This window comes from Maylandia zebra, linkage group LG20 (genome assembly GCF_041146795.1).
Source record: "Maylandia zebra isolate NMK-2024a linkage group LG20, Mzebra_GT3a, whole genome shotgun sequence".
NCBI classification, from domain to species: Eukaryota; Metazoa; Chordata; class Actinopteri; order Cichliformes; family Cichlidae; genus Maylandia; species Maylandia zebra.
Window position 1 is genome coordinate 23,743,921 of NC_135186.1, and position 26,846 is coordinate 23,770,766.

At 40.6% G+C, this 26,846-nt stretch overlaps 1 protein-coding gene across 1 annotated transcript; it reads right to left on the minus strand.

Moving 5' to 3' along the window:
- Positions 1-223: 223 nt before the first annotated feature.
- On the minus strand, positions 224-26,770 carry dcaf1 (ddb1 and cul4 associated factor 1). Its single transcript, XM_024806513.2, has 25 exons — positions 26,570-26,770; positions 21,763-21,883; positions 20,773-20,849; positions 20,610-20,683; positions 20,398-20,511; positions 15,814-15,951; positions 15,047-15,643; positions 14,430-14,531; positions 14,181-14,339; positions 13,742-13,921; positions 13,378-13,587; positions 13,096-13,265; positions 12,855-12,979; positions 12,261-12,496; positions 9,920-11,004; positions 9,617-9,815; positions 8,423-8,505; positions 7,910-7,994; positions 7,594-7,827; positions 7,056-7,149; positions 6,422-6,526; positions 6,165-6,238; positions 5,978-6,073; positions 4,158-4,449; positions 224-1,498 (listed from the first exon to the last, which is right to left on the minus strand). The coding sequence occupies exons 2-25, from the start codon at positions 21,873-21,875 to the stop codon at positions 1,443-1,445; spliced, it is 4,698 nt and encodes a 1,565-aa protein (XP_024662281.2). The 5' UTR covers positions 21,876-21,883; positions 26,570-26,770; the 3' UTR covers positions 224-1,442.
- Between the last annotated feature and the right edge of the window lie 76 nt (positions 26,771-26,846).

A 26,846-nucleotide genomic window follows, 5' to 3' on the forward strand; every position in this document is an offset into this window, starting at 1 on the left:
AAAATGACAGGACTATCATTTAATTACATTGGTTTAGTATGAATGGCCATTGGGCAGCAAAAGCTATAACACTGAAAATACAATTAAAAGTCCGGAATTTATGTCCTCCTTTCCAAAGTCGTCCAACGAGCCAATTGGGGTCTTCGGCGGGCCAATTCTGTCCCCAGGCTTTATGTTTGATGCCTCTGATCTAAGAAAAATCTTTATTTTATTAAAGATATAATTTTTTTCCCCTCATTTCTTTCTTTATTTCTAGTAAAATACTTTAGATACATACAAGTTGTACATAAACTGTCAAGAAACTCAACGTACAAGTTTCCTTTTGGAAACGAAAACAGGTAAAAATTAATAATTACAAGGCAAAAAACAAAAATCATGAAATGTCTGCACTGCACTGAAAGTGTGCATGTGCTTGGCATCAGTTTTCACAAGGCTGACAGTCATAGATCCTGTCTTTCTCTCAGAGAAAACACAAATTTGAAATATTTTTTGCTGAATGTTCCAGGAATTAGCCAGATGTCCATCCTTTAATGAGCCAAAGTCACTGCAATAAATGCAATTTACTGACAATGAATGATTGGACCTGTGATGTTACCACCAGCATGAAACAAAACAAAACCCTGTAATCTTAAGAAGCACCCACTGAATCCAAATCCTTGTGTTGACCCAGTGAAGGGGTGTAATGGTGGAAAGCTGTAGAGGCCTCTTTAATGTCTGTCATGCTGACAGCAAGCAGGTGTACAGTGTCCACACTAGTTAGAGCACCAAGCTGATTTAATTTTCTCTATTTACATATTGAAATCAAGAGGCAACAATCACTAATAGCACTGCTGTGTGTAGTTTGTATGGTGAAAGTAAATCCTGAAGCGGTACTTGAATGCTTTCTGAACCAGTGGCAACATGTTTGTGCATCAGAATAGCTGCCAAATTCAATACTCCAGTACTTTTGGTGATTACTCTAGGCAGCGTGGCTAAGTACAAGCTTGAGAGAGCGTTGTATCCTTAGCTACACAAATGCAGACCCAGAGCCTTGCAAAGTAAGCTGCATCTCCTACAAAGACTAATCTGTGACCAAACAGAGGCTTAGAAAATCAGTCAATATCAAATGAAGAGGCTCATTTAAAGAACCATTGTGATAAAATATAAAACTTTTCTTTTAACCTATTTTCACACCAGCCATTTTTTTTAAATTTTACAAGCCTTTTTTAAATAAAACTATATCATATACAATCATTTATGCCCAACGTTAAGCCAAGTTGTGCGCATGGATTTTCCCGCTCGATCTCTGTGAGCTCGTTCCTCCTCAGTCTCATCAAAGTGTGCAGACACCTGCCATTTCAAACAGGCCGGGCTCCAAGTTTGACCCACGTTATGCACCAATCGTCCACGGGGCAGAAGTGGACGGGTCATCGGCTTCCTTTATTCCCGATGCAGATGGCTCCTCATTCGTTCAGGGACAAGATGATGTCATCCTCAAGGTCAGAGTTGTCAGAGCTGTCTGTTTGTGTGATAGACAAATACAGATTTAGAAATGGGGAAAGTGAGATTTTGTGCTGAATAGGTCATTGGGTGAAGGATGAAACTGCTAAAACGGCAAAAACAAAGCAGCTTTGGAATAATGTTAAGGAGCTTTAAGTCCACTCTGATTTTTCTTCTGTGCGTCTCAACGTCTGGAATAAACCAAGACAGCATTTTTTTTTTTTTTTTTTTTTTAAATTCCACGGGGGGGGGGGGGGGGGGGGGGATGACCAGACAGGCATGAAAACAGAAATTTGACCAAACAGTTGTGCTGCATCCTTTACATGACATCAGAGCTGTATTTATTAAAAGATGCTTCTAGGTTACATTCCAATAATTCTCATCTATCTAATAGAGGTGGGAATCACCATACATCCCACGATACGATATTATTGCAATTTTTAAAAATATTTTGCGATATTCAGATTCTGTACATAAAGGTAAACTTTATCAATATTTATTTTATCTAATATCAAAGTCTCACACTCAGTCTCTCATTTCAGTCAGTTTTATTGTTGACAAACTGAACGGTTTGTATTACAGTCTAGTCCAGCTTAACTGAATGCAACCATCTGGTACAATTATAGCTATTCTGAACTATGAAATTTATGCAGCCCATTCAGCAACTGAAGAATTTGAAAGTAAATTAAAACAAAATATAATTTTACATTAAATAAAAAAGTTTTAAACTTAATTAAAATAAAACATGTCTTAAATTAAAACGAGTAAACTGTCATGTTTATTGCTGCCAAAAAAAAAAAAAAAAAAAAAAAAAAAAAAAAAAAAAAAAGTTAAACCCATTTGGACAGTGAAGGAATGTCAGGATTCTTGCTCAGAAAAAGGATCAACATGCTCTCAAGTCAGAGCATGTTCCAGTCCACAAAAACTTTTTTTGTAACAAAATATCGATTTCTGCTGTCCCTGTATCGATACATTATTAGCAAACAAAATATCACGATACTACACAGTATCGATTTTTTCCCCCACCCCTACTATCTAACCCAGTTGTTTATACAAAGGCACACATTTAGTTTGTTAATGTTATAATTACAAAAATGTGCATGTGAAACTAATCAATATAATGCTGATCATGTGATTGTACTCACAGGCAGGTGTGCTGATTAATGGACAAGCATAATTTATGTGCTTTCTCATATTACACTTTCTAGTGTTTAATACACTTAAAGGCCAATTTGTTACATACACCTACTCAACTGCAAATTAAATGTCTAAATCAAATGGCAGCAATAGAGTTCATTTAGGCACATTGTCAAGATAACTTGACAATGTGCCAAAGTTGCCAAATTTGAAACGGAGCATCAGAATGAGGCAAAAAGGTGATTTTAATAGACTTTGAATGTAGCATAGTTGTGGCATGAGTGACTTATTGTAAATATATTTCAGAAATTGTATTTTACTGGTATTTTCCTCACAAAGAGGAAAAATATTCAGCTGCAGTTAACCCTAAAAATCTGGGTGAAAATGCCATGTTGGTGCCAAAGGTCAGAGGACTACTGTGTGCTCAGATAGTAGAGTCAGAATGTGAGCTAAACAACATGAAGACATGGATAATATCCATCCTGACTTCAGTGGTGTAACTGTATGGAGGATATTTTCTTGGGCCCTTTAGTACAGAGTCTTAAACTTCACAGCCTACCTCAGTATTTTTCCTCACGAGCACCAAATGACAAAACAGTTGACTCAAGGTGCTTTATAGTGTTAAGTAAAGGCCCAACAATAACACAGAAATCGTCAACAATCAGACAACACCATATGAGCAAGCACTTGGGGACCATGGGAATGTAAAATTCCTTTTTAAAATCAGGAAGAAACCTCCAGCTCAAGGAAGGGCAGCCATCTGCTGCCTCTATCTTGGTCCTCTATCTTGGGGACAGTGTACCCATCTTATGATGCCTGCTTCCAGCATGATAACACGCCATGTCTCAAAACTAAAATCATCTTAACTCGATTCTTGAACATGACAATGAATGCATTGTACTCAAATAGCCTCTGCATCCACAAGGTCTCATGCCAAATTAGTGCCTCCCTGATACAGTTTGCAGTCGACAAATGCAACTGCATGATGATGTGTCCACACGGACCAGAATGTTTCCAGTCCATTCCTGAAATTATGTCATGAAGAACTAAGGCAGTACGAGCAAAGTGTACCTAATAAAGTGTCCATGTTCTGTCTATAACTGTCACCTTCACTCTTCAGGAGGAAAAAACAAACAACACCCCTGCTGACCAACAGCTCAGAAAATAGGCTGTACAAACTACCACTCCCCCAATATAACCCAGTCTTTGATAGGTGGCCAAGTTTCAGAACATAGTGGCAGCAGGTAGTTTGGCACACCAACAGATGTCCCTCCTGTTTATAGACTTAATCAATTTAAAATACACTGTAGTTAAAAGAAAAAAGAAAAATGTACTGGCATCACAAATATTTTCTCCATTCATGTTGACTGGAGCAACTGAAATGTTACTATTCAAATGAAAAAACAAAACAAAAAAACTTCATGCTGCTATAGCTGGACGTGTTTTTTCCTGTTTCTATAAGCAGACAGGTTTGGAGTCAATGAAATGAAGAAAATTGCTATAGCCTGAAGAACAAGGTAAACTGTAGACCCTCTGCTCACCATTATCGCCATCCAGATCGACATCATCATTATCAGAGTCATCCTCGTCGTCATCCTCATCATCATCATCGTCATCATCGTCGTCATCATCTGCAGCATCAACATCCTCTTCGAGGAGACGCGCTACTTCTTCATCGGAAGGAGAGAATTCATCGTTACCGTCATCTTCCTCTTCGTCATCTTCATCCTCTCCGCCGTTTTCATTCTCCAGCTCGGCGATGAGGGGATCCGTGTCAACATCGTCGTCTGAATCCTCATCGTCGTCATCATCTTCCTCTTGATCGTCATCCTCCTGCAACACAAACAGAGAAGGTCAGTTGTTAGAAATTTTAGTGTTGCGGTCTGGAGTGTGGGGCCTCCCTGCTGCTGCGGAGTCGGGGAGGTCTGCCTCTCCCCACCGCAGGGAAAAGGGTAACACAACCTGGGTCTGAGTGCAGTTCCCCCCTCCAGGGGCAAGGGTACCTAGACCCGGTTCGTAGAGTACGCTTGGGGAGTGTGATCGTGTGTACTTTATGTCTGTCTCCACGTTGGTTGAGTGTGGAGTAAGTGCATATGAGAGCATGAGGGTGGGAATGGATGTTTGTGTCTGTGTGTGCCTGTATGTCTGTGTCTATATGTCAGGTTGGGTATCAGACGCCACCTCTCTGGGGACATCTCAGGCCCTCCAAGGTTTGGAGGCCTATCTCCACCCACCACCACTTCCCCTGCCGGTGGCGGACTCCCTCAGGTGTCGGTGCGTTGGTGGTTCTTTGTGTCTGGGGGTGGGCGTCCGGGTACACACCGGCTCACTCCTTGGCGGCCGCTTATCGGGGCCTGGAGCCTGGGGCTCGCTCGGGCCACTTCGGAGGTGGGGTGCCCCCGGCCTCTCGGCCTGGGGCTCGGTCACTCAGGCACAGCTGGCTGCCGGTGGAGCTCACGGGCGCGTCACTGCAACTCCCCCTGGCTTCTGCTCCGCGGCTGCTGAGTGAGCCCTCATCTGGGACTCTCCTCAGCTCTTACTGGGACAGTGGCGCGGCTGCCCCTCTGTTGGTCTTCCTTGGTCTCTTGTGTTCTGGGGGCCTCTGGATGTCTGGAGTTTTGATCTCCTCCATACCTGTTTCATGCCCTGGAGGACGGGGCTGTGGCTCCCCTCACCTGTGGCTCCCCTCACTCCCTAGCAGATCGTTACATGGAGAAACCTTTGGAATGCGAGCATGCTGATCCACACAGGTATGCACACAGGTGTACACACGGGTATTCACAGACGCGGACTACAGCTTTCTTGGCTGCTGCCTCAAAGCACATTGTGCGCTGTCTATCTTGCGTGCTGCACAATATCGTTTATTATTTAGTATCTACTGATATCTACTGCTAGCTAGTTTATTGTGATGGTGCTGTTTTTTTTTTTATTATGTTGCTCTTTGTTGTTTGCTTTCTCTTCTGTTTTTTTTCTCCATACAGGTGACCCAGGTGTTTTTTTGTTTTTTCTTTCTTCCCCCCCTTCTCACCGTCTCTTCTCCCCTTTGGTTTTCTTTCTCTCCCTCTCTTTCTTTCATTCTTTCTCCCTGTCCTATCCCCCAGTCATGTCTGTCCCGTTTGTAGAAACTGAAAATAAAATAAATTCATAATTATAATAAAGGTCAATCAAATGGACCAATATGGCAAGGCCATGATGATCCACTTGGTAAAATAAATCCGCTTGGCATCTTTCTTGGCCTTAAGACAACAATCCTGATGGCTAAAGATCCAAACGGGACACAAAAAGAAATTTTAGTGTTGCGTAAAGGAACCAAAGAGGTTGCATCCAAAGCAAAACAAACAACAAAAAAAATAAATAGTACCTGATCCTCCTCGTCTTCCTCCTCTTCCTCTGCCAGTCTCTGCCGACCAACTTCATACAGTCTGCACACTGTGTCAGTGTTGACTGAGTCTTGGTTCTATGGGAGGGGGGGGACAAAACAGCATTTTCATGTATTTTTGGAAAAATGGTCGCAATCATTGTTAAAAATGTAATGAAAAGGAATTTACCTCAATCACGGCTAGGTAGCAGTCTTTTGTATCTGTGCAAAGGTCAAATATATTCCTCTTTACATCAATAGTGGCTGAGAAGAGGGGGGGGGGGGGGAACACGTTTAACGAAAGTATTACAGTGGGTTTAAAAATATATACGTTCATCAATACAGAATATAAAATAGAATATAAAAAGTGACAGTGATTATTATTAAATGAATAAAACTATAAGGATCAATTTGAAATTTGAGCTAGTTAAATGTAGGAACCCTCACCAATGGGTTTATAGTCTGTGGCATTGAAAGTCCTGAATGATGAACCAAATGGACTTTTCATCTGCATTTCCATCATGTCGTCTTCATCATCAGCTTGCAGCATTGCTACAAAAAACAAAAGCCACAGGGAGAGATGGAGAGTAAATAAAAGGAACCCAGCAAGCTGGTTAGCTTTGGTTCTGGCTCCTCAGTGGTTGAAACGCTCGCTGTACAGACAAAGCCAGTACTGCACGCCCATGGCTCTTCCTGTGAGGTGGCATGAACCAGCTGGTTCTTTCTGTTGCCAGTCCAACACTGAGCTTTCAGTCCATATGGCTCTGACTGACTCTGTGGTATCAAGTAGTTTGCGCGTGAGCATGCACACACACACACACACACACACACACACACACACACACACACACACACACACACACACACACACACACACACACACACACACACACTCTCTCACTCAACCGCTGCAGGCTCTATTCACACCTTTCACCAAATACACACGTGCTCACTTTACCTCACACTTACCAACCTTCTACCTAAACACACCTTTCACACACTTGTACTGACTGTGAAGTGAGTTGCAGGCTTGATGCCAAATGTGCTACATTACCCATCACGCAGTGAATTCTGCATTTACCTCCATAGATGACAGTGCCGCTGTTGTTGAAGACTATTCTGCACTGGTCCAGAGCAGGAACCGTGTGGAGGAGGTGGAAAGTGCGCAGATCCCACTAAAAGTCTCAGTTAAAGACCACGATACACTCAATTGTATAGAAACAAGAACAATAAATAACCATTCCCAAGACAACCCTAACCCTAATGGAATAAATATTTTATGCTCAGCAGTGAAACGATTCCCAATAGCAGTCACAGTAATTATATTTACAGTGAAAGTCCACTGTTGACAACTATTCCTTGACCTGTAATTATGCATTCACTTTATCTCTCCATTGAAATAGTTCATTAAGAAAGGGTAGCATTTTTAGTTTTCCATCAAACTCATCAAAACAAGAATTTTACCAAATAAATATTTAAATATCCTCATCCTTAAAAACATTCCCCTCACTGTTGGAGAACAATAGTGAGAGGTATAAAATGGTCTAAAGATCAAAATGACAAATTTACTGTAAAAGTTTTAAAACTGCAGTTGTACCAACCCAACAATGAAAGGATACAATTTCTGTGTTGATGATGACTTCAAGGCCGTTTGGATGAAACACTCCACTGATGTTCATGTTGAACTTGTCAAACTTGTGGATGGCCTGAGCCGTGCGCACATCCCACAGCACACCGTCATTCAGCACCAGGTCGTCCGTTGGGTTGAAGGTGGCGCAGTTTCTCTTGTAGTTGTTAGCCAGGTCTGGGTTGTTTAGAGTTAGAGTAACCTGACCAGTCTGGATATCATATATCTGGTGAAGAGAAGTAATGAGAATGAACATTTACCCTCTTGCTGGATGCTTTGTTTTTATGCATTATGGAAAACATACGTACACGTGCTACGTGCTCTTTTGTCCCGATGACATGATCTTGTGAAAGCTTGCTGAACTCCACATAATGGTCGCCCAGAAACGAATGCCTAAAGAAATAGAGAGCATGATTAACATTTAAGCAAAAAACAAAGTCAGCAGAGCACTTTAGTCTCATACCGTTGAGAATCTCGGGGTTAATATTGCATTGGTTAAACTATTCGGATGAATAAAGCCACATGCTTGTTTTCCAGAAAGACTACAGCCCAGAGGCCATTATTGTGCATAGTTAAATCACACTCCCTTTGGCGGCTCCTTTGACAGATTAAAGCTGCTATACCACTGGGCAAAGATCACCACATACATAGAGGCAGTAAGATCTCGACAGACTTAATCAGAAGTCACGTGGCAGCAGTTTCTAATAATTTCATACTCCAAATATTTCAATTATGCATTTTACTTAATGGAATGTGTTTTATGTGCACTTCAAAGTAGCTGGGTAAATATGACTTCAGAGTTTTGTGAATGCATTGCTTACTTCATGATGAACACCGATTTCATGCCCCACAGTGCAGACAGCGGGTAACTCCAAGAGGCCGACGTTAAGAGCAGAGAACCATCCTAAAAAGACACGACGAGATCCTCTTTCAGACACGTTTTCAAACAATACAGTTCTAGAAAAAGCAATTTTCAACAGCCTTGATGTAAAAAAATTATAACTGCATCCCATTCTCCTTTCTAAAAATTTTTTTTTTTTTTTTTTTTTTTAAATACATAATACTTGAAAATGCAAATGCGTTTACTTTCAACACTTAAACACTTGACAGGATGTCTTCTTTAAACATTTAGTCTCACTGTATGAGTGGTAGAGGTTTTGAAGATTTGTCATCACTCTTGTTTAAGGCATCTACACGCTGAGATTTTGTAAGTTTACTGCAAGGCACACTGTCTGACACAGATCTAATCAACCTTGGGTACAACACGAGTATGATGCATGTGGATTGTAAGATGCTGACGCATGGCTGCAATCCCTCAGCAGTTTCTTTCTTTGCTCTGTCCTCCGTGTTGCAGTCACAATAACAGCTGGAGGACACATCATACAAACAAGCCTCCTGCTGACTTTTTTTTAAAGAAACCTAAACATTGTGTTTTGCACGAACATCTTTATTTTTTTTTTTAACCTAATTTTGATTCTGAGAAAAATACGATCCACATATGAGGACATTCCCTTTAAATTTTGATAGAACAGTGGCAGTATAACGCAAGTCAGGGGTGGGCAACTCCAGGCCTCGAGGGCCGGTGTCCTGCAGGTTTTAGATCTCACCCTGGGTCAACACACCTGAATTAAATTATTAGTTCATTACCAGGCTTCTGGAAAACTACAAGACATGTTGAGGAGGTAATTTAGCCATTTGAATCAGCTGTGTTGGATCAAGGACACATCTAAAACCTGCAGGACACCGGCCCTCGAGGCCTAGAGTTGCCCACCCCTGTCGTAAGTGGATATCAGGCGCTTGTAGAGCAAAATTTACTATTTTAGTCTAGAAAACCCAAAATGTGATGTCCACATATGTGGACGCCAGGTCCTAGTAGGTTAAACATAATAACATGACACATGTTTCAAGCCCATAATAAATAGCACGCAATTTAATCATAATATGATGATCAGTGTGGATTTTAAATTGTATATATATATTTTTTAATTTATTTACTTGTGGTTCTCTCTACTAACCCGTGATGGCTCCAGGTGAGTGATAGCTGAACTGTGACAGCTGTAGCTGGCTTCCTCCTGGCCTGTAAACACATTGTAGAGTTTGAGCTGCCCCGTACACGTTCCGAGCATCAGGAAACGCTCACGGGCTGAAAAGGCACAACACATGAATCCACTTTCATCCTCGTCTGCCTCCCTGAACACAGAGATGGGACGGAACCTGGACAAAGAAAATATGAGGAATTACATCAGTGGTTGTGAGGGGGCTGACCGATTAACTCGCACTTGAGCCTCAGAAACAGAAAATGAAACAAAGATATTTACCTGCTAAAAATAAGATGCCTGTCAAAGCATCCTCCATCTACACCTCCATATTTTGGATATACGACTCTCCGCGTGTGTCGGGATGTGAAGTTGGTGGGTGCTTGGCGTCTCTGTTTGGGCTCAGGGCACTGATGGGGGGTGAAGAGGGAAAACGGTGGACAGGTTGCGACAGGGTTTTTACAGCGTGCATGCTGTTCCCTCAGGTACTCTGTAATAATGCTGTCTAATGCAGGAGGAGACGGCAGATGCCTGTCAAACTGTTTCTTCATAGCTGGGCTCTGGCTGAAGGCCCCATGGTCAGACTTCTGCCGCAGCACCCGAGGTCTTTTACAACTTACTGTACTGCACCCTGTTTGCCGCTCACGTGAGAAAACAATTCGCCCAATCAGTGGTGAGCCACTGTTACAGTGAGGGACAGATGTTGATGGGAAAGCAGAAGAAGCAGCAGCAGGCATTCCACTGGGCTGTGAAGTTGATGGACGTGTCTGAGGGTGGCTGGATCCTGGAGTGGATGAATGAGAGGGGTTGCTTCCAAGTCTTGATCCAACACCGTTGGCCAGCCGAGGTGTGCGAGGCAGAGTAGCAACAGGAGAGGCAGGAGGGGGAGGGGCAACAGGTGGGTAGGTAGAAGAAGAATGCGAAGAGTGAGACAAACATGCCATCGGGAGATCTGCCTCCTTGGTGAGTGTGGTGGCAGTATCATGCAGGCCTTTGGCCACAAGATGGTTCCTAATAAGCAGCAACAGCTCTTTTTCAGGGAAGGTGATCCTGGACTGAGCAACCACACTGGCCCTTTGCAACCATGCCAGAGACACATCTGTACCAATCAGCAACGGTTTCCCAGAGATTCTTTCGATCAGCTCTGCAGCAAACTTGCAGAACTTGACATGTTCGCTGCGTTTGTCCTGGAGCACAGGCTCCTTCATGAGCTGCTGGATGTGTCCGCTGCTGAACAACGGCAGCTTGCTGATGATTTGTCTGACAGAGCTGGAGCGAGACAGACCCACCAGAGCTTTACAGGCCAGAGCTCGGATCTGATCTGCATCTGTAATGGGCATCTTCACTGTCAGCAGGGATAGCAGAACCTAGAGGACAAACACAAAGTGTAAGTTATAAACAAGGGCTGAGGGCATAAGCGAAAGTGTCTTGATCAGGAAAGCTCCGAACTGAGGAGAATAAAACAATGGTGTCTAAGCAGAGGGCATAAGCAGCAGCAGACTAAAACTGTAAATGTTAATGTAGGTTATTCAGTGCTTTAGCTGATCTCGTTATCATAGTGCTTTAGTAAAAGTGCTTTTATTGTCATATTTTATGCTTCCTTACATCCTTCCCCAAACTGGAAATCATTCCTCATTTTCTTTTAAGGATTGTTCAATACCTTAAATGCACAAAGAGAGAAGAAGCTTCTGAAGAGGTTTAAAGGGAATCACATTTACAACTTTATATCTCTTCCTTACATTATACCCTCACTGTAGCGCAGCCATAGACCAGGAGAAGAAACATAATGGAAATCCTACTAAAAAGAGAAAACTACCGTCCCACTATTCTTTGCTGAGGAACACCTCATCCAGCTGGCTTTGCTGAACTTGAATTCTGTCTGTGAAGTCAAGGTGACTTTGACAAAATATGTTTGTACAAAAAAGATGTGCTGCTAGCCGCTAGTGCTTCCCCTCAGCCTCCTAACAGATGCATTTATGGTTTAAATGTGAAAATTGAACATCGCCTCATTTTTCGGTTATCGTGCTGGCAGCCTATCCATGGGTGTAACCCGGATTGATCTATGCTATCTTGCCCTATGGTAGCTGGGATAGGCTCCAGCTCCCCCGCGACACTGAATTGGATAAGTGGAAGAAAACAGATGCAGGTTGTGATTTTATACACCATCATTTACATGAGACGATGCCAAATCCTGGACAACCTCAATAGATTTAGCTGCAAACTTAAGCTAAGTTTACAAGAAAACACCACATCTTTCTTGCAGTCTTTGAATTCAAATGTTACAATATTTAGGTAGTTCTGTCTGTAATGTTTCAGCTGCACTGGTACAGGTTTCAGAAGATCCTTAGTGTGTAAGTCAGTGGAGTACATCAGTATATAAATGTGGGTGGTTGTGGGTTTAAGAAGTTCACCCTTTAAGTGTTACCCATTATAAAAGCTATCAAATAAATCGGTTTCATTTACCACTCCAGCTCCTGTCAGTATATAAGATATACTTTGATCTGCCAGAAGGCCATTTTTGTTAGTGCTTTAAAAAAAAAAAAAAAAAAAAAAAAAAAGGCCAATATTATCTTTCTAACATTAAAACCACCCATTTTTTTTGTGTGCTGTGTGTTAATTCTACCTTGATGCCATTGTTCGACTGCACTACATTCCACATCTTAGTGAGCACACTTTCGTTTGCTTTGGTCTGCTGTGGAAGGCGACGACGGGGAGTTCCTGCAATGAACTTGCCAATGCTGGACATGCGTTTATCTGGAGCGCAAACGCAGTTGATGACAACCTGCAGTGCTGACTTCTGAATTTCTGCATCATTCACAAATACCTCTCCTTCCGCGACTGCCAGAACTATACTCATCCCTGAGAGAACAAAACAAAACAAAAAGATGAAATTAAAAACCTTGTAAAGGAATACCTGGAGTTACGCCATATCTCAAAAGGACTGGGCAAAGGTTCCACAAAATAAACAAATAAAAACAGAGCTGCTCCATGTTATTGCATTCAGTGGGTAGTGATAATAAATTTTGATTTTATTGTACAAGAAATTCTCTAATGGCTCTGTGAACACATGGCCATATAAAAAGCTGTTTGAATGTGTCACCATTTAGTGAATACCACTGATATACAAGTAAAATGAGACTTTTTAATATTAAAAGATAATAATGTAATTGTATTTGATCTTTGATAGATGAATGTCAACTAAAATGGAACAACTTACCAACAGTGGAAACTGTGGATCCTCCCTCATCAAGCACAGCAACAGCCTCGGATAACAGCAGCTGAGTCTTGGGAACAACTGTGAGGATACTCAGGATGTCAAGGGCATAGCGCACAGTGTCACTCCTACAAAGAAAGAACAATAACCATCACTTTGAGTGCACTGATAAAACCTACTGTCTAGAATATGTATGAAAAAATATGTATGAAAGGCATTTTAACAATGACTGCTATGTCAATACCTGCCATAGTAGGTCCTCCAGTCACAGGCAATGGATATAAGCTGCAGGAGGAGCTGAACACATGACAGCTTGTGAAAGACCTCTGCTGGTTCCCAATAGAGTCGCGGTGGACCGTGCTCGATCAGAAACTCCATCATTTCCACAACCTGCTCACGGCTATAGCTGACAGCCTGAAGAATGAGACACCATCACTACAGATTACTTCATCAAAACACATATGCATTACTAAATACAACATAAAATACTTCAAAATGTTTAACAGATAAAAAGTCTTCTGCTTACCTTGTAGTACGGTTGTGAGTGAATGGGGGCACCGCCCTCTGTGCGCTGAAGGGATTGCTTCACCTGCTCCACCTTGATTGCCAAATGGGCCTCAAAGTACCTGCGCAGCGCCATGCAGGTGTGCTTGGCTGTCTGCCTGCTGGAGAAAATCTCATCATCACTCAGCAGCGCCCCCTGATCTTCGGGATTCAGGATCTCCAGTGTGCTAATCTGAAAGCAGTCAGTTCATAGCATAGGAAAGTACACAATTAGGATCTTCTACATTTGAAGAAAGGCAGTCAATGCTGTACCCACATTATGTTATTTTCTATAAATAACACATTTACTTTTACACATTAAAGCGAGGACTGCTGGTTTGTCTCACCAGATTGACGAGACGTCGGAGGCCGTCCTGCCTGTCGAAAAGCTCCAAGACTGCACGGAAGGAAAAGGAGATGGAGAAGAACATGGTGGCGTGGCAACAGCCGGATGCATGTGAACATTCCAGCAGCCACAGCGTGTAGCCAACTACATCTGACAGGATGGAGTGAGGCAACATGCACACCTTGAGAAGAGATAAAGACATGAACATAAACATGAACTGCTACTAGTATTAAACCTAAGTGTAGCTTCTAATCAAAAAATTATATTTGACTGACGGCACAGAATTATGTCATCTTCTACAGATCACTAACATAGTATCATTATGTTAGTCATCTCATTTCAAATTTTTAACAAGTGACTTCATCTTAGTCCACAAAATAAACCTAAAGCAAAATAAGGATACAATAGCCATTGCTGTATATTACTGTGACTCTCCGTACCCTTTCCATGGCATCCTGGTTATAGGCAAGGTAGTAGAGGCACAGTGACACTCCAGTAGCTGCCATTGAAGGCCTGGGGATTTCCAGCAACTTCTGAACTCCTCCATGAGCAACAAACTCCGCAGCAAACTTCTTGTGCAACAGCAGCGAAGCCAGATACTGTGAGGATGAGAAGAAAACAGGAGACTTTTGAGCACCTTGTTGCGCTTCAGGCACCGTGAAAGGTCGACTACATGAAACTTTGCTTACCTTGAGAGCCTCGAAGGTGAGCTGCACATCATTGGTCTGTTTTAAATCCATGTAATGCATCAGCAACTCCCGAGCTCCCTTCTGCATGAACACTGCCAGCAGCTGCAGGTAGGAGAGAGTGGGACAGAATGTACTTTAAAAATTTGTCAATGCCTGGTCTGCCTGCTAGGTTTTTTTTTTTTAATTCTTAGATGAACCTGAAATGTATAAGGTCACACCTAAAAAAAACAACTAAAAAACAACAACACATTTTTAACATAATCAGAAGAGAAGTTTAAAAAAAAAAAATTATGAAAGACTGACATCTGCTGGTAAACATGTGCCAACACACAAACGCAGTCAAACACATGAACTACAAATGATTAAAACTCATATTACAAGGGCTGAATTAAAACAATATTATTTAAAACTTGTATAATCCTCAACAGTCTACAAAGAACACTAGTCTAAAATGCCCGATGTTCACTATCATATTACTCCTTAAATTAAAAAAATTAATTGAATTTGGACATTGAAGTCGTTTAAACTAACAGATTATAAAAATATCAATCCATATCAATTATTCAGCTGATCTTTGCAAGTTTAAGCACTCTATAGGCTGATAAAAGTGGACCAACCTCCTGATATTCCCCCAGAGGTGTGAGATACTGCAGGATTAACCTCTGCTCAATCTCTGGGGTCAAAGGGTACAGATGATAGTTGTTACCAATCACCCAGGGGCTCATCTCAGTCCAGCTGCTGTTGGAAAGCTCACTGAAGTTCCTCTCTGGCTCTGGCAAAGAGAAATTTAGCTTCTGTTTTGAGGTCCTGCCACTTTCCCTCTCAGCTCTTCTTTTTAGGTAACTGCTGCCATCAGACATTCCTTGATTTGCCAAAGATCCCGGAGCAGACATGGGTTTCATCATGGTTTTCACAGCCGAGTTGGCACGGCTGCTGGTCTTGTGAGGGGAGTTAAGACGGAACGAAAGCTCGTTTTCAGGCTCCATAGTTGAGAAGGAAATTTCACCATCTTCCGGCTGTCCCGTCCCCTCCTTTTCGGCTCCATTTTTCCCAGGTGTGAATGGCTTCTCTTCAAAGCCTCCGTCAACCGTCTCCTCATCCAGAGGTAACAAAGGCTCGCTCAGTGTCTTCCTGGGGCTGGGCCGCTTGATATCCCTTTTGTTCTCAGCATCTTTATTCTGAAGCTCACGCAACCGATGCAGCATCAAAGGCACCTGTCAAAAGTAAAGAAGAAAAAGCAAGCTGCTTTACACCACCTACTGGTTCTGATCAAACTGCTGGAAAACATTTTTAAATCACCTGTTGTATTTACTTGTCTCATCATTGCATGCCATTACCCTGTTAATGCAACCTGATACATAAGAGAGTAGAAACCTCCACTGACCAAAACAGAGTTCTCCTCTCTGTAGTTTGCTGCAATGTCTTGATTCTCCATGGCACCTGCCAGCAAGCCTGTGGCATAGATTCTGAGGGGCTGCTCGGCCTCCTGAGCCCACTTAAAGAGTCTTTCAACTATGCCCTCCTAAGAAGAGCAAACACAGGAGTGATGAAGCACATGCAGACACAGAGTACCAAATTTCATCAAAAGGTGGCTCTTATTTTTCTTTGCTCAAATAAGAATGCATGACTTTCAAAAAAAAAAAAAAAAATTCACATGATTTGTACAGATGTAATTTAACTTTTTAACCTGACCAAGGATCCGCACACCAAGGACGTCACTAGTGTAAAATAAGGAGGGGATGTTTTTCTCATTATCATTTAATATTTTAATATGGCATTATTAGTTCATTAGAAGTATATAACCAGCTTTGCATTAAGCATAAATTGAAGTTTTTGACCTTACATTATTCTTTGCATTACAGTGATGGTGATAACTTTAGTTTGATCTTTTCTTACAGGTACCAGAATAATAACATGATTTTCCATTGCAGATGTAACCATGATCATTCCATACACATTGCAGTTTGTTGCTTATGCTAGAGTTGTGCTCAAGGTAATTAAAGGTTAAAAGCTACAGCCAGCGCGAGTCTGGCTGATCTATGGAGGGCACAGGCTTTGAGCTTGGAAGGCCGCACGCGCTTACACAGCACTTATAAGATGTTATTCTTGGTGATTTTGTGCTTAGTCATGTTTTAATATGTTTTAAGTAGAAGTAGCTGATCCAGCAATATTCATTTAATATTATATATTTAATATTATATACTTTTAGAGCAACTTTTAGAGCAATACACACTGATGGTCTTAACAAATGAAAGAGTCCTTGTAGCTGCCATGTTGTGTCTTAGCAGGGTACAGACGGTTCCAGGAGACGGGGGCAGTCAGCGTCTGCCCTCGGGAAGGAGACAATGTTATTCTTTGTGTTAAATAAAATTGTCAACATTGATTGTATTACACCTGACACTACGCATGAGGGGGCGTTCTAATACCCTGATTTCATAAAACTATGGTGATGTGTTTTTTGAGATGAGATCTGAGACTGTCTGCATACAGTGTCCATCTCCCACGTGTGTGATCATTAAATCATCGTTTGACTCAACCCGACCGGACCAGTGTTGTTATTGTGGGTTTTTCCTCTGGTGTCCATCCCCAATATTTTGAACCTTAACACTAGTTTTGTACTTTTTTTTCCCCCCCCCCCATAGTGAATGTGGATTCCCTTTTTAAAATAAAGCTTTAAGGTCTTGTGTTTTGAGAAGCAGTATGACATTTATCTTCATGGGTCAAATAATACAGCGCTGCAGTTAAATTTTAACTTGTAGACTGGACTGTGACACAACAAACAAAACTGACTTCTTTAGACAGTGTTTTTAAAAGTGATGGAGTGCTCTGTCAGTCAGTATCACCGCCTCAAAGAAATGAATCTTACTTTGTGACCAAACAGACCAGAAGTAAAAACTACCTGATGTTTGAAACTCAAAAACATCAAAGCATAGTGAAAGAGACATCGCCATTTGGGCCTTCTTTGATTTTTCAGGTTCTGGTTGCAAATTTGCATTGTGAAATGTTTACAGGGAAGTGGAAGGGCAGCAGTCCGTTATCTGATGCTTACAAGATGATCTATGATGCAACAAGTCATAGATCGAAAGCAGCCAAGCAAATAAACAGAGCAGTTCAAAAGAAGAAAGAGCTTTTGGTTTGTTTTGGAATGGCTTAAATAAGCACGCTGAGAGGAAGTGATATTGCCTGATGAGCGCTGTTCAGTCAACGACAGTTGTTTGTGTGTGTGGTGGTACAAGTCCCACAAGCAGCTACAGGAAACATCTGAGGGTGGCTGTTACTGCTGAAGGAGGTTTAAAGAGATCTTAATTTCAGTTGCAGCCTGTACTGTTATTTATTGCTCAATTTGTTTAATATACTACAGTCACGGTGTTTCTTAAATTGGGACTTGATGAATTTAATCAAATAAAATCAAATAAACACAATAAAATCAAAAGGAAATTCTTTACCATACAGTATAAAGAGTCTTCAGGCAACTGTTGTTGCAATTTGGTGCTATATAAATAAACCTGAATTGAAATCAAATTGAAATTATTTTTGTTTTAGAATACATATTGTTGGATTAAAATAGATACTTTCCTTTGGAGTATAATTAATTAATTTAGTTATATACATTCATCATGGTTTTAAATTGCACTGCTGTGTTTTAGTTATTGGATTTTGGTGGTAAACCAATGATGTGAGTCTCACTGCACTGGAGTTCCTCAAAGTTATAAATAGCCCTGGGGTCAGATAGTTCTGAAAGTCTAGCTATAAAAAAATATTTAAAAAAGAACTTTTAACTGAAAAATATTTCCATATTTATAGATTCTTTTTAAAAAGATTGTCAATGAGATTATTGTTTTAAGAGTTTCTTATAGGGGCCTCTTTGTGGAAAAAAAAAAAAAAAATACATTTTTACAATATTCCTCAGGCGCTTACCTACAATTTTGTCCTGGTTCATGTTATATTCTGATGTTTGAGGTTTATTTTCTCTTTCTGAAAAACACCAACAGGTTTGTTTTGTTTACTGTGCCGACCTGCAGCTTCTCTTTTGCTGTCTTTCTTGTGTAACTTCCTCCTTTTTTGAGGCCATTACTACAGTACTTCTTTTTAATTGTGGTATGGTGTGGGACATCAAACTTTTTCAGTTTTGTTCCTCTGTGAGAGGCCGAGTCTGTGGGTCACCGCCTGAGGCCGTCCAACTGCCTTCCTGTCTGAGATCGGCTTCATGTAAACGTTCCACTGTGAGAGATAATGTGTGCTGTGTGCCTTTAGCAAGGGCTGCACCCTCACAAGCAAAACTTCTGTCAGCTTTGCTTCAAACCTCCAAAACAGATGTGTTAGCATTAGAGCAGGGTGATATGGCCAAAAATATTTATCACGATATATATTTGAAAATTTGCGATAACGATATAACTGACGATATAATTGATGCGAGACAAAATACAACTCCACAACATTACTAGCGCAAAAAGACAACCTTCCATTTATTTTCACTTAAACAAGAAGCTGGTTTTTATGTACATTAAAGCTTTATAAAAATGTAACAGTGCAAATGCAAATTCCTTGCTGAAAGTTTAACCAAAAGGCATTTCCAGTAGAAATGGGCTGACATATCCTGAGCATAACCACGTATAATATGGTTATATGGTTAAAAAGAGGTGCTTTGCAACATTAAACTGCAGTGTGCAGTACGCATTTTTCGGACCATAAGGTGCACGGGATTATAAGGCACATTAAGCGAAACAAAGCAGTCAGATAAATCAAACTTTATTAAACTCATTCTTCTTGCTTCCTCCACTTCTGTACCCTTGATTCATTAATGTTGAATTCTCTGCAGCTGCTCTATTCCCATGTTGTTGCAGTATATTAATGACTAACCTCGTATTGTGGATGGATTATCTCAGTTGTTCTCCTGACTGAAGTTTGGTCCGTTTACAGCATCCTGCCATGCGATTGCATTTGTCTCTAACCATGAAGAACCTTCACGTTAACTTTTATAAGTGGAAAAGTGTTAGTGTTAGTCCTCCAGCTTCACTGTTTATGTTATGCTAACATAGCTGTGTCGCTAGCGATCAGGTAGCACATCATTATATACCAGCTAGCCCAACTTCAGTAACCCTACAAACGTCACTGCTGTTTAGTTTCCTGTCTTCATTTATGTTGGAAGTGATAGCAGAGGTGTACGTTTGATTTTTTTCAGAAATCTCTCAGTCAGAACATGCAATATCATGCTTAGGTAACTAGCGAAACTAGCGAGCTAACTTCCGCTAGCTTCCTGCTAACTTCTAACTCCGTTAAATGTAATAACTTTTGTTTTCATGGATGCCTGGAAGTTAAACTTTATAGTTACACCTGGTAAAGCAGCAATGCTGATCGTTTTATTAAAGATGAAAGAATTTAGACAGTTTTTAACTCTAAGTGATGCTGCAGTGTTGTTTGACCTGAAGTATTCGGAGTTTAGGACCCAGATTACTCCCAGATTTAAGAGCATCTTAGTCCGACAAATACGACAATAACAACGGCCGCTTGCATGTTCTGCAAAAAAATGTGCTTTGTTGTGTATCTGACGGACAAACACCAAACCATCACGGAAGTTGCACCATTTTTACAATCCAATTCTGGTTCATCTGTTTCACTCAACAATCGGCCATGTGCGTATGAAAACAAAGGCACTGCGCATGCGCGTTTTACTCCCATTCTATCACGATATTTCATTTTCCTATCGTTGCCTAACATTATACCGGTATTACCGTGAACGGTATAATATGGCCCAGCCCTAAAGGAAACCACATCTTTTTGTTGGAGTCAATTTACATACCTTTAAACGCTGAAAACACCTGATTAAGACACACATCTTCAAAACTCCAAAAAATGTGTTACAGGCTATAACAATAGTTGAAATATTGTGTCTTCCATTTTCTTCCAACCAGAAAACTTGAAGACTAAATCTCACAGTTATCTCATAATGAAGTCAGGAGTAACATACTTTTTCTTGAAACACCACAGCTGTCTCCAATCCAGGCATGATGTTTTGAAGCAGGCGACAAGCTGCGGCATTAAGGGAAAATTCTCTGCTGGTCATCACGTAGCTGTTCACAAGCTACAAAGGGAAATAAAGATTAATTATCTTCTGAGTGAGCTGCTAAAAATGCCCATTATTTTAAAGGTAACGTTCTCAAATCCATCCAATAATCTTACTGCGTTCATAAAGTCATCATTCTTGAACAGGATCTTGAGGAGGTGCCCTAACATGCATTCTGGATCAGCTCTCCCTAATGGCAAAAAGGAAAATGTGAAAACATAAATTACACTTAAAATCAGCAGTAGACTTGCAATTCTATGGTCACCGTGTTTGTCATACCAGGATGTCGATCATCAAAAGGGTCAGGATCTGCTTTGTGGTACTCCTCTGTCTCCTTCTCAACAAGCTCTGAGATTCTGAAAATTACAGCGCATGAGCACGTTTAACTCTTTTTAACTAACCCTCAAATCATCCTAATTACACTGCATAAAACAGTCCTTTGTGAGGCCAGCTGCTCTTTCTTTGCCATTTCTATCCGTTACAATGGTTGAGATTTCTATTAAACATGGCCAAAGTTTTAAATAAGAGGTCACCATGTAAGTATTCCCTGTGAGTTCTTTCTGCTCTGGGATTTGTATGATGTCAGTGCAATTGACAATATGATGACCTCATGCACACTGCTCTGGGTGTGTGCAATCCTTACTTCTGAAGAAATAAGCTGGCCTAAAGGGAGGATGCTCTTAAACAGTGAGGGTGGCACAAAGTACCAGTATACAATAAATAAGTATTATTTTGTGTCAATCATTCAAAACTAATTCAGTACAACTACACTTGAACTTTGTTGTTTTTTTTAAGAAAATTACAACTTCATGTGAAAAAAGGAGCTTGAATCAAAAATCTAGATACCAAAAACCAAAAAAGTCTAACCATTTAGCCAAAAGCAACAAATAAACAGTTAAAAAGGATAACATTAAGAATAAAGTGAAAGTATAAGGTTTGTTGAACTAGTAAAAAGCTAGCTCAAAGTAAAAATAAATGACTGCAGCTACATGTGGGATAAACAACAGAAGTCTGAGAATGAAGACTAAATTGAGTAAGTATCAGGAGGTAATGGGAAATTACACACAGTCAGTTCTGCCTCTGCATGCTAGTACAAATGTACACAATTTGCCACACTGACTCTTCAATACCACAATGAGGACTTAAAACCTTATCTGAAGTATTTTGAATTAGAATTTAATTTGAGACATCACAGGTGGTTTCAACAAAGGCCTCTGGGATCATTACAAAGGCTGGGTGCCACCAACATAAACAATATGCAAAGCTTACTTGGTGAGGATGTTGACCAGGTCCTGCGTGTTGCCCTGTTGCTCTCTCTCCCATTGTTCAAGTAGAGAAGTCAGCTCTGCCTTGGAGTCCACACTGGCAGATGCCGATGCCATAGCACAGCCTGTTAGCACAGCACAAAAATGCACTTAACATCATGTCTGGATTAGCCTCTTAAGAAGCCACGTGTCATGCTACTTATGTCAGTTTTAACATTTTTCCGACAGCCCAGAAAAAACACAATTTTAGACTTAAAAAGATACGGAAAGAACCTTCTTTTAATCACCTTGTTATTTTTAAAATTCAAAGCTTCCTCAAATTTTGTGGTACCAGCTTCTCAAATCTGAATATTTGATAGTTTTAACAATTTTCTGTCACAAGAAATAGAAAATGTCTTGTTTTGTTTCACCAGCAGTCAAAAGCAAACAAGTGATAAATACACTTCATTTTGCTCACCAGAAGAAAGAAAAAATAAAGGGCATATATTTCTCCATTTCACAAACTTCATATACACAAAAAACTATTGAATGTACCTAGAATGACAATTGTTGGTGAGAGCCTTGCAGTTTTTCTGAAAACATAATATGACATTGGCTGGAGGTTTTACAAGTCAGTTTTTGCACCAACCAGTTATGACAACTTTTCAACAAAATATAAGTTCAAGGCATAAATTTAAAGCTGGACGTCTCTCTCGCTCTCTCTCTCTCTTTTTTTTTTTAAACAATTCTAATAAGCTTGAAAATCAATATTTTTATGACTCTTTATTCTTCTGCACAGTCTGAACTCTCTTATGCAAGCTTTCCTGTAATTTCTTTAATTGCAAGTCTTCAGGAATATTCTCCAGGCTTCTTTAAAGACATTCAAAGCTCATCTTTGGACGCTGGATGTCTTTTGTTTGCTTCTCTATCAAGACTGATCAGGAAGGTTACATACTGCTTCAGTGATATTGAGGTCCAGGCTCTGTGTAAGCCAACCGATGACTGATAGGGAGAAAGAACAAAACAAAACAACAGAAAAACCAACACACACAGGAACACTATCCAGGTATGCTTTTACTGCATTATTATGCTGAAAAATGAAGCCACTGCCTCACAGGTGCTTTCCAGATTGCATTGCATAGTCGATCATAATCTGAGTAGTTTTTCTGATTTCATAATACAATTAATTTTGATCTCCAACACCACTGACTGAAATGCAGTCTCAAACCATGACAGAGCCTCCACCGTGTTTTACAGATGACTGTAGACACTCACTGTTGTACCCCTCTCCTGACCTCCTCTATAAATACTGATGATGATTTGAACCTTAAATTTCAAATTTAGGGTGCTTCCCACCTGCAGTGTTTAGTCAATTTAGATCTCACACTGGTTTGTTTGTGCAGTAATTGCACATGGGTGCAGGCCGAAACAAAACCACCTACTCCAAAAGGTCTCAGTGCGGTTCCAGATGAACTCTAGAGTGGTTTGTTTAAAGTGTGAACCTGATCCGATCCTAACTACCAGGTGTATGTTGTAAGTAGAGCTGGGCGATAGAACGATAACGATATGTATCGCGATATAACTTTTTCTCGATAGAAAAATTAAACTAGACCTCGCCGCTCTTGTCCTCTTAAAAAAAAAAAAAAAAAAAAGAAAAAGAAAAAAAGAACAGCCAATCCAAATTACGTAGCGCAGAGCCAAACCAATCACCGCCGCAGCGTTATGTCACGTGACTTGTTACGTACAGCACAAGTGCCAAGCCGCACATGTGTATTTGTTTGGGAAGCAGCCAGCCACCCTACCGCCCGGGTAATTAAGGAAAAGAGTGAGCCGACTAGAGAAATCAACCGAGCGTGACCGAAGGTTACCGAAGAGAAAACAGATGATGGTTCCAATGCCGGAGAGATTGTCGAACGGAAGAGCCATAGAAGTTCCGTAGTGTGAAGGTATTTCGGCTATTTCGGCTATTTCGGCTATTTCAAGTCTGACAAAAAACAGAGTAGCGTGCGCTGTAAATTGTGCCGAAAGCAAGTCTGGAAATACAATAAACTGGTGCATGCGCTACGTCCACATGTACCGGTATTTTTGAAAACGCAGATTTTTCTATGCGTTTGTACCTTTCGTCTACACGTAAACGGCGTTTTTGGTCACTGAAAACGAAGATTTTTAAAAACTCCGTTTTTGCATTTATGTGTGGACTAGAAAAACGGAGAAAACGCAGCGTCAAAGGTGTGCGCATTTTTTGACGTCACACTGTGCGCCACGTTATTGTTTCGGTGAAATGAATTTCTACAATACTGTTAATTCTACTCTCTGCAGTGTTTAAATGCTTACATACACACACAGTTACTGTCCCTCCACACATACGACTCGGTTCTGCTTCTATGCCCCGACTCTTCTATGCCCCAGCTTTGTTTACTTTTTCCCACCGAGGCTTCTAGACTTCTGATTGGCCAACATTTCTGCACGGTTAGGAATCTAGCTCCACCTGCTGCTTTGGCATGTTCATAGCAGCGTTTTCCTTCATTTCCCCCTTTATGTGTGGACGGGATTATTTTTTAAAACGAAAACGGAAAATCTCAGTTTTCAAAAATACCCGTGTACGTGTGGACGTAGCCTCAGTCTCTGACTGGAAGCGCTAATTCGTCATTTGGCTTTTGTCAGACTAAAGTAACTGTTAAAACTGTTTGAAAAGCTAAGCTATACAACAAGGAGAGATTGAGAATTTCCTTTTAGTTCTCACTTTATTTGATATTGACAAACGTTAGTCAATTTTGTCTGTTCTTCTGTAAAACAAACTAAGATTTATTTTTAGAATTAATATTTTGTTTCTAAGTGGAATTGACAATTTAGTCTGTTTTGTTTGTTCTATTTTGAAACTTAAACGCTTTAGCGGCTGCCTTTTCTGTAGTTTGCAATATTTGCCTTTATTTATCTAAAAAAGTCTCATGTTCCTTAAGTACATCTACCCTGTTGAACTTATTATGGGAAATAAATATTTAAATAAAAACAAGCTGCTGATTATTTCACATTTTACTTGTGAGCAACGGCACATTTAAATCTTACAAATATAGTTATTTGGCTTATATCGTGATAGATATCGTTATCGCCTGAAATGAAAAAAACATATCGTGATATGAAAAAATCTTATATCGCCCAGCTCTAGTTGTAAGTCTGCGTTACAGAACTTCTCGTAGTTATGTATACTTTGTTTTCTGAATGCAGCAAGATACTACAGCTGTGCAATGCTCTGTGGGGGTTAGCAACTAGCCATGAAATGAACGCAAATTCTCCATGTTCTCCAATAGCCCAGAATACAACACCTTCTTCCTGCTTTACTTTTGTTGCCCCTCCCCAGACACATCTGGCCAATGAGCAGCCTGAAAATTCGCATGTGGATTGTTGTGATGCATTTTGGTTTGCTTGCTGTGTGAACCCCCCCCCCCCCCCAAAAAAAAAAAAAATCAGATAACCAAATCACAGGGAAAGCTACAACTTATCAAGACCAGAAAAAACAACCTATGGTTGTGAAAATGCCCTTCGATTCATAAGACCTGTTGCCACTGATTTTCAGTCCAGTTCTTGTGTATTTTCGCATATCTCAGCCATGTCTTCCCATTTTCCTTAAGCAGAGCTTCTTGAGAGCCACCTTTCTACTCAGACCATTTCTGAAGTATCAGCGAACAGCAGATGCATCGAGCCATCCAGTTTATCCAAGTCTTTGCTTAATCCCCCCCACATTTCTTCAAGGAATGACTTTCAGATATTGTTCGTTTGATGCAAATACTTTTAAACCTCCCACTTCTTTTCTCCTCCAATTGTACTTTTTTGTTGTTGTGATTTTTCTCTCTTAAGGATACGAGATACAAGTTTTCCACTAACAGTCATTTCCTTTTTGGTACAAAAATACTATTTTATGCCTGCCACACTTATCTTTGGTGATCAAAAATTTGACCAAAGACAATGCAACAAATGACAACAGGTTTCCAGTAATAAAGTGGCTAAAGACACAAATTAAAATTGGTTCTTTGTTTAGTAGGGTTTTTTGTTTTGCTTAAATGACTTATAGGTCAGAAGTAGTACAACAAAATTGCAATTTAAGGGATTACGTAGGCAAAATAACATGGTACAAACTTGCGTTGGGGGACCTTAAGAGTTTTGGTGCAATTAGGCATTTACCTCATCTGCCCAGTTAATAATTTAGGATCACTGAAAGAATTTATTTATTTGTGCACTTTTTACAGCTTAGCCCACACTCGTGTGCTGCCACTATCCGTAGCTAATAATCGTTTAAAAATAAAAACAACACCACGGCATTATTAAAGGGGAGCATACGAGAACTTCGGTTGGCTTAGTCTGAAGGTTGTTTGGCTCCAGTCGGGAGAACAAAGCACGCTGACTCGCTCCGTTGCTTTTTCACAGCTGAGCGTGCAGCTGCAGCAGTCCTCCAGGGACTGCCGCAACTGTCAAATTTCTGTTTAAGTCAGTGTTTGCTAAAAATATTTTCTGTTCTTTTTGAAACACATTTAAACTCAAATGCTTTCCTTGTTTTCCTACACGCACTTCACCTTAACTGAAACAGACAGCAGCAAACTCACATCTACTGCCTGTTGCGATGTTTGGCTAGCTGTTAAACAAGGAAGCTAATGTACTTAGCACACTAAAGTAGCCACTCTTCTCTTCCAGTACTACAGCTTGCAGTAAGGACGAACTGTCCAGAAATGCAAAACCTGTCATTTTAGATTACGACAACACCTTCCTGCACATGTAACACAGCACTAAGGAAGAAGCTAGACGTGAACCTGGATAGTTAGCTAGCATGCTAACTTTACCTTGTTGTTCCGCTCAGTTCTTGCTCGTTTTTCTCAATTTCACAACGACTCGCATCCACTTGTATTAGTCCAGACTTAAATAGCCGATAACTGCTTATCAATGCATCGATCACTGACTCACAGCCTCAGCTTAATTTGCTTGATTGCAGCTTTGTGTTGGCGGTTTATTATCATTATGGCGAACACGTTCTGCGCGTCATTTTACCAGCGACCGGCGACTAGTAATGACGAAATCAACCACGCAGCAAAACATTACGAAATATTTTTAATCAGAGCT

What these genes read in the sequence shown, in the direction of transcription:
- dcaf1 (XM_024806513.2), bottom strand. Translation starts at nt 21,875, where the DNA reads ATGGCATCGGCATCTGCCAGTGTGGACTCCAAGGCAGAGCTGACTTCT. An exon ending in TTTTGATGATCGACATCCTG is followed by an intron (nt 20,684 to 20,772) that starts GTATGACAAACA and finishes TTTTGCCATTAG; the next exon opens with GGAGAGCTGATCCAGAATGC. An exon ending in CTGTGGTGTTTCAAGAAAAA is followed by an intron (nt 15,952 to 20,397) that starts GTATGTTACTCC and finishes TGCTCTTCTTAG; the next exon opens with GAGGGCATAGTTGAAAGACT.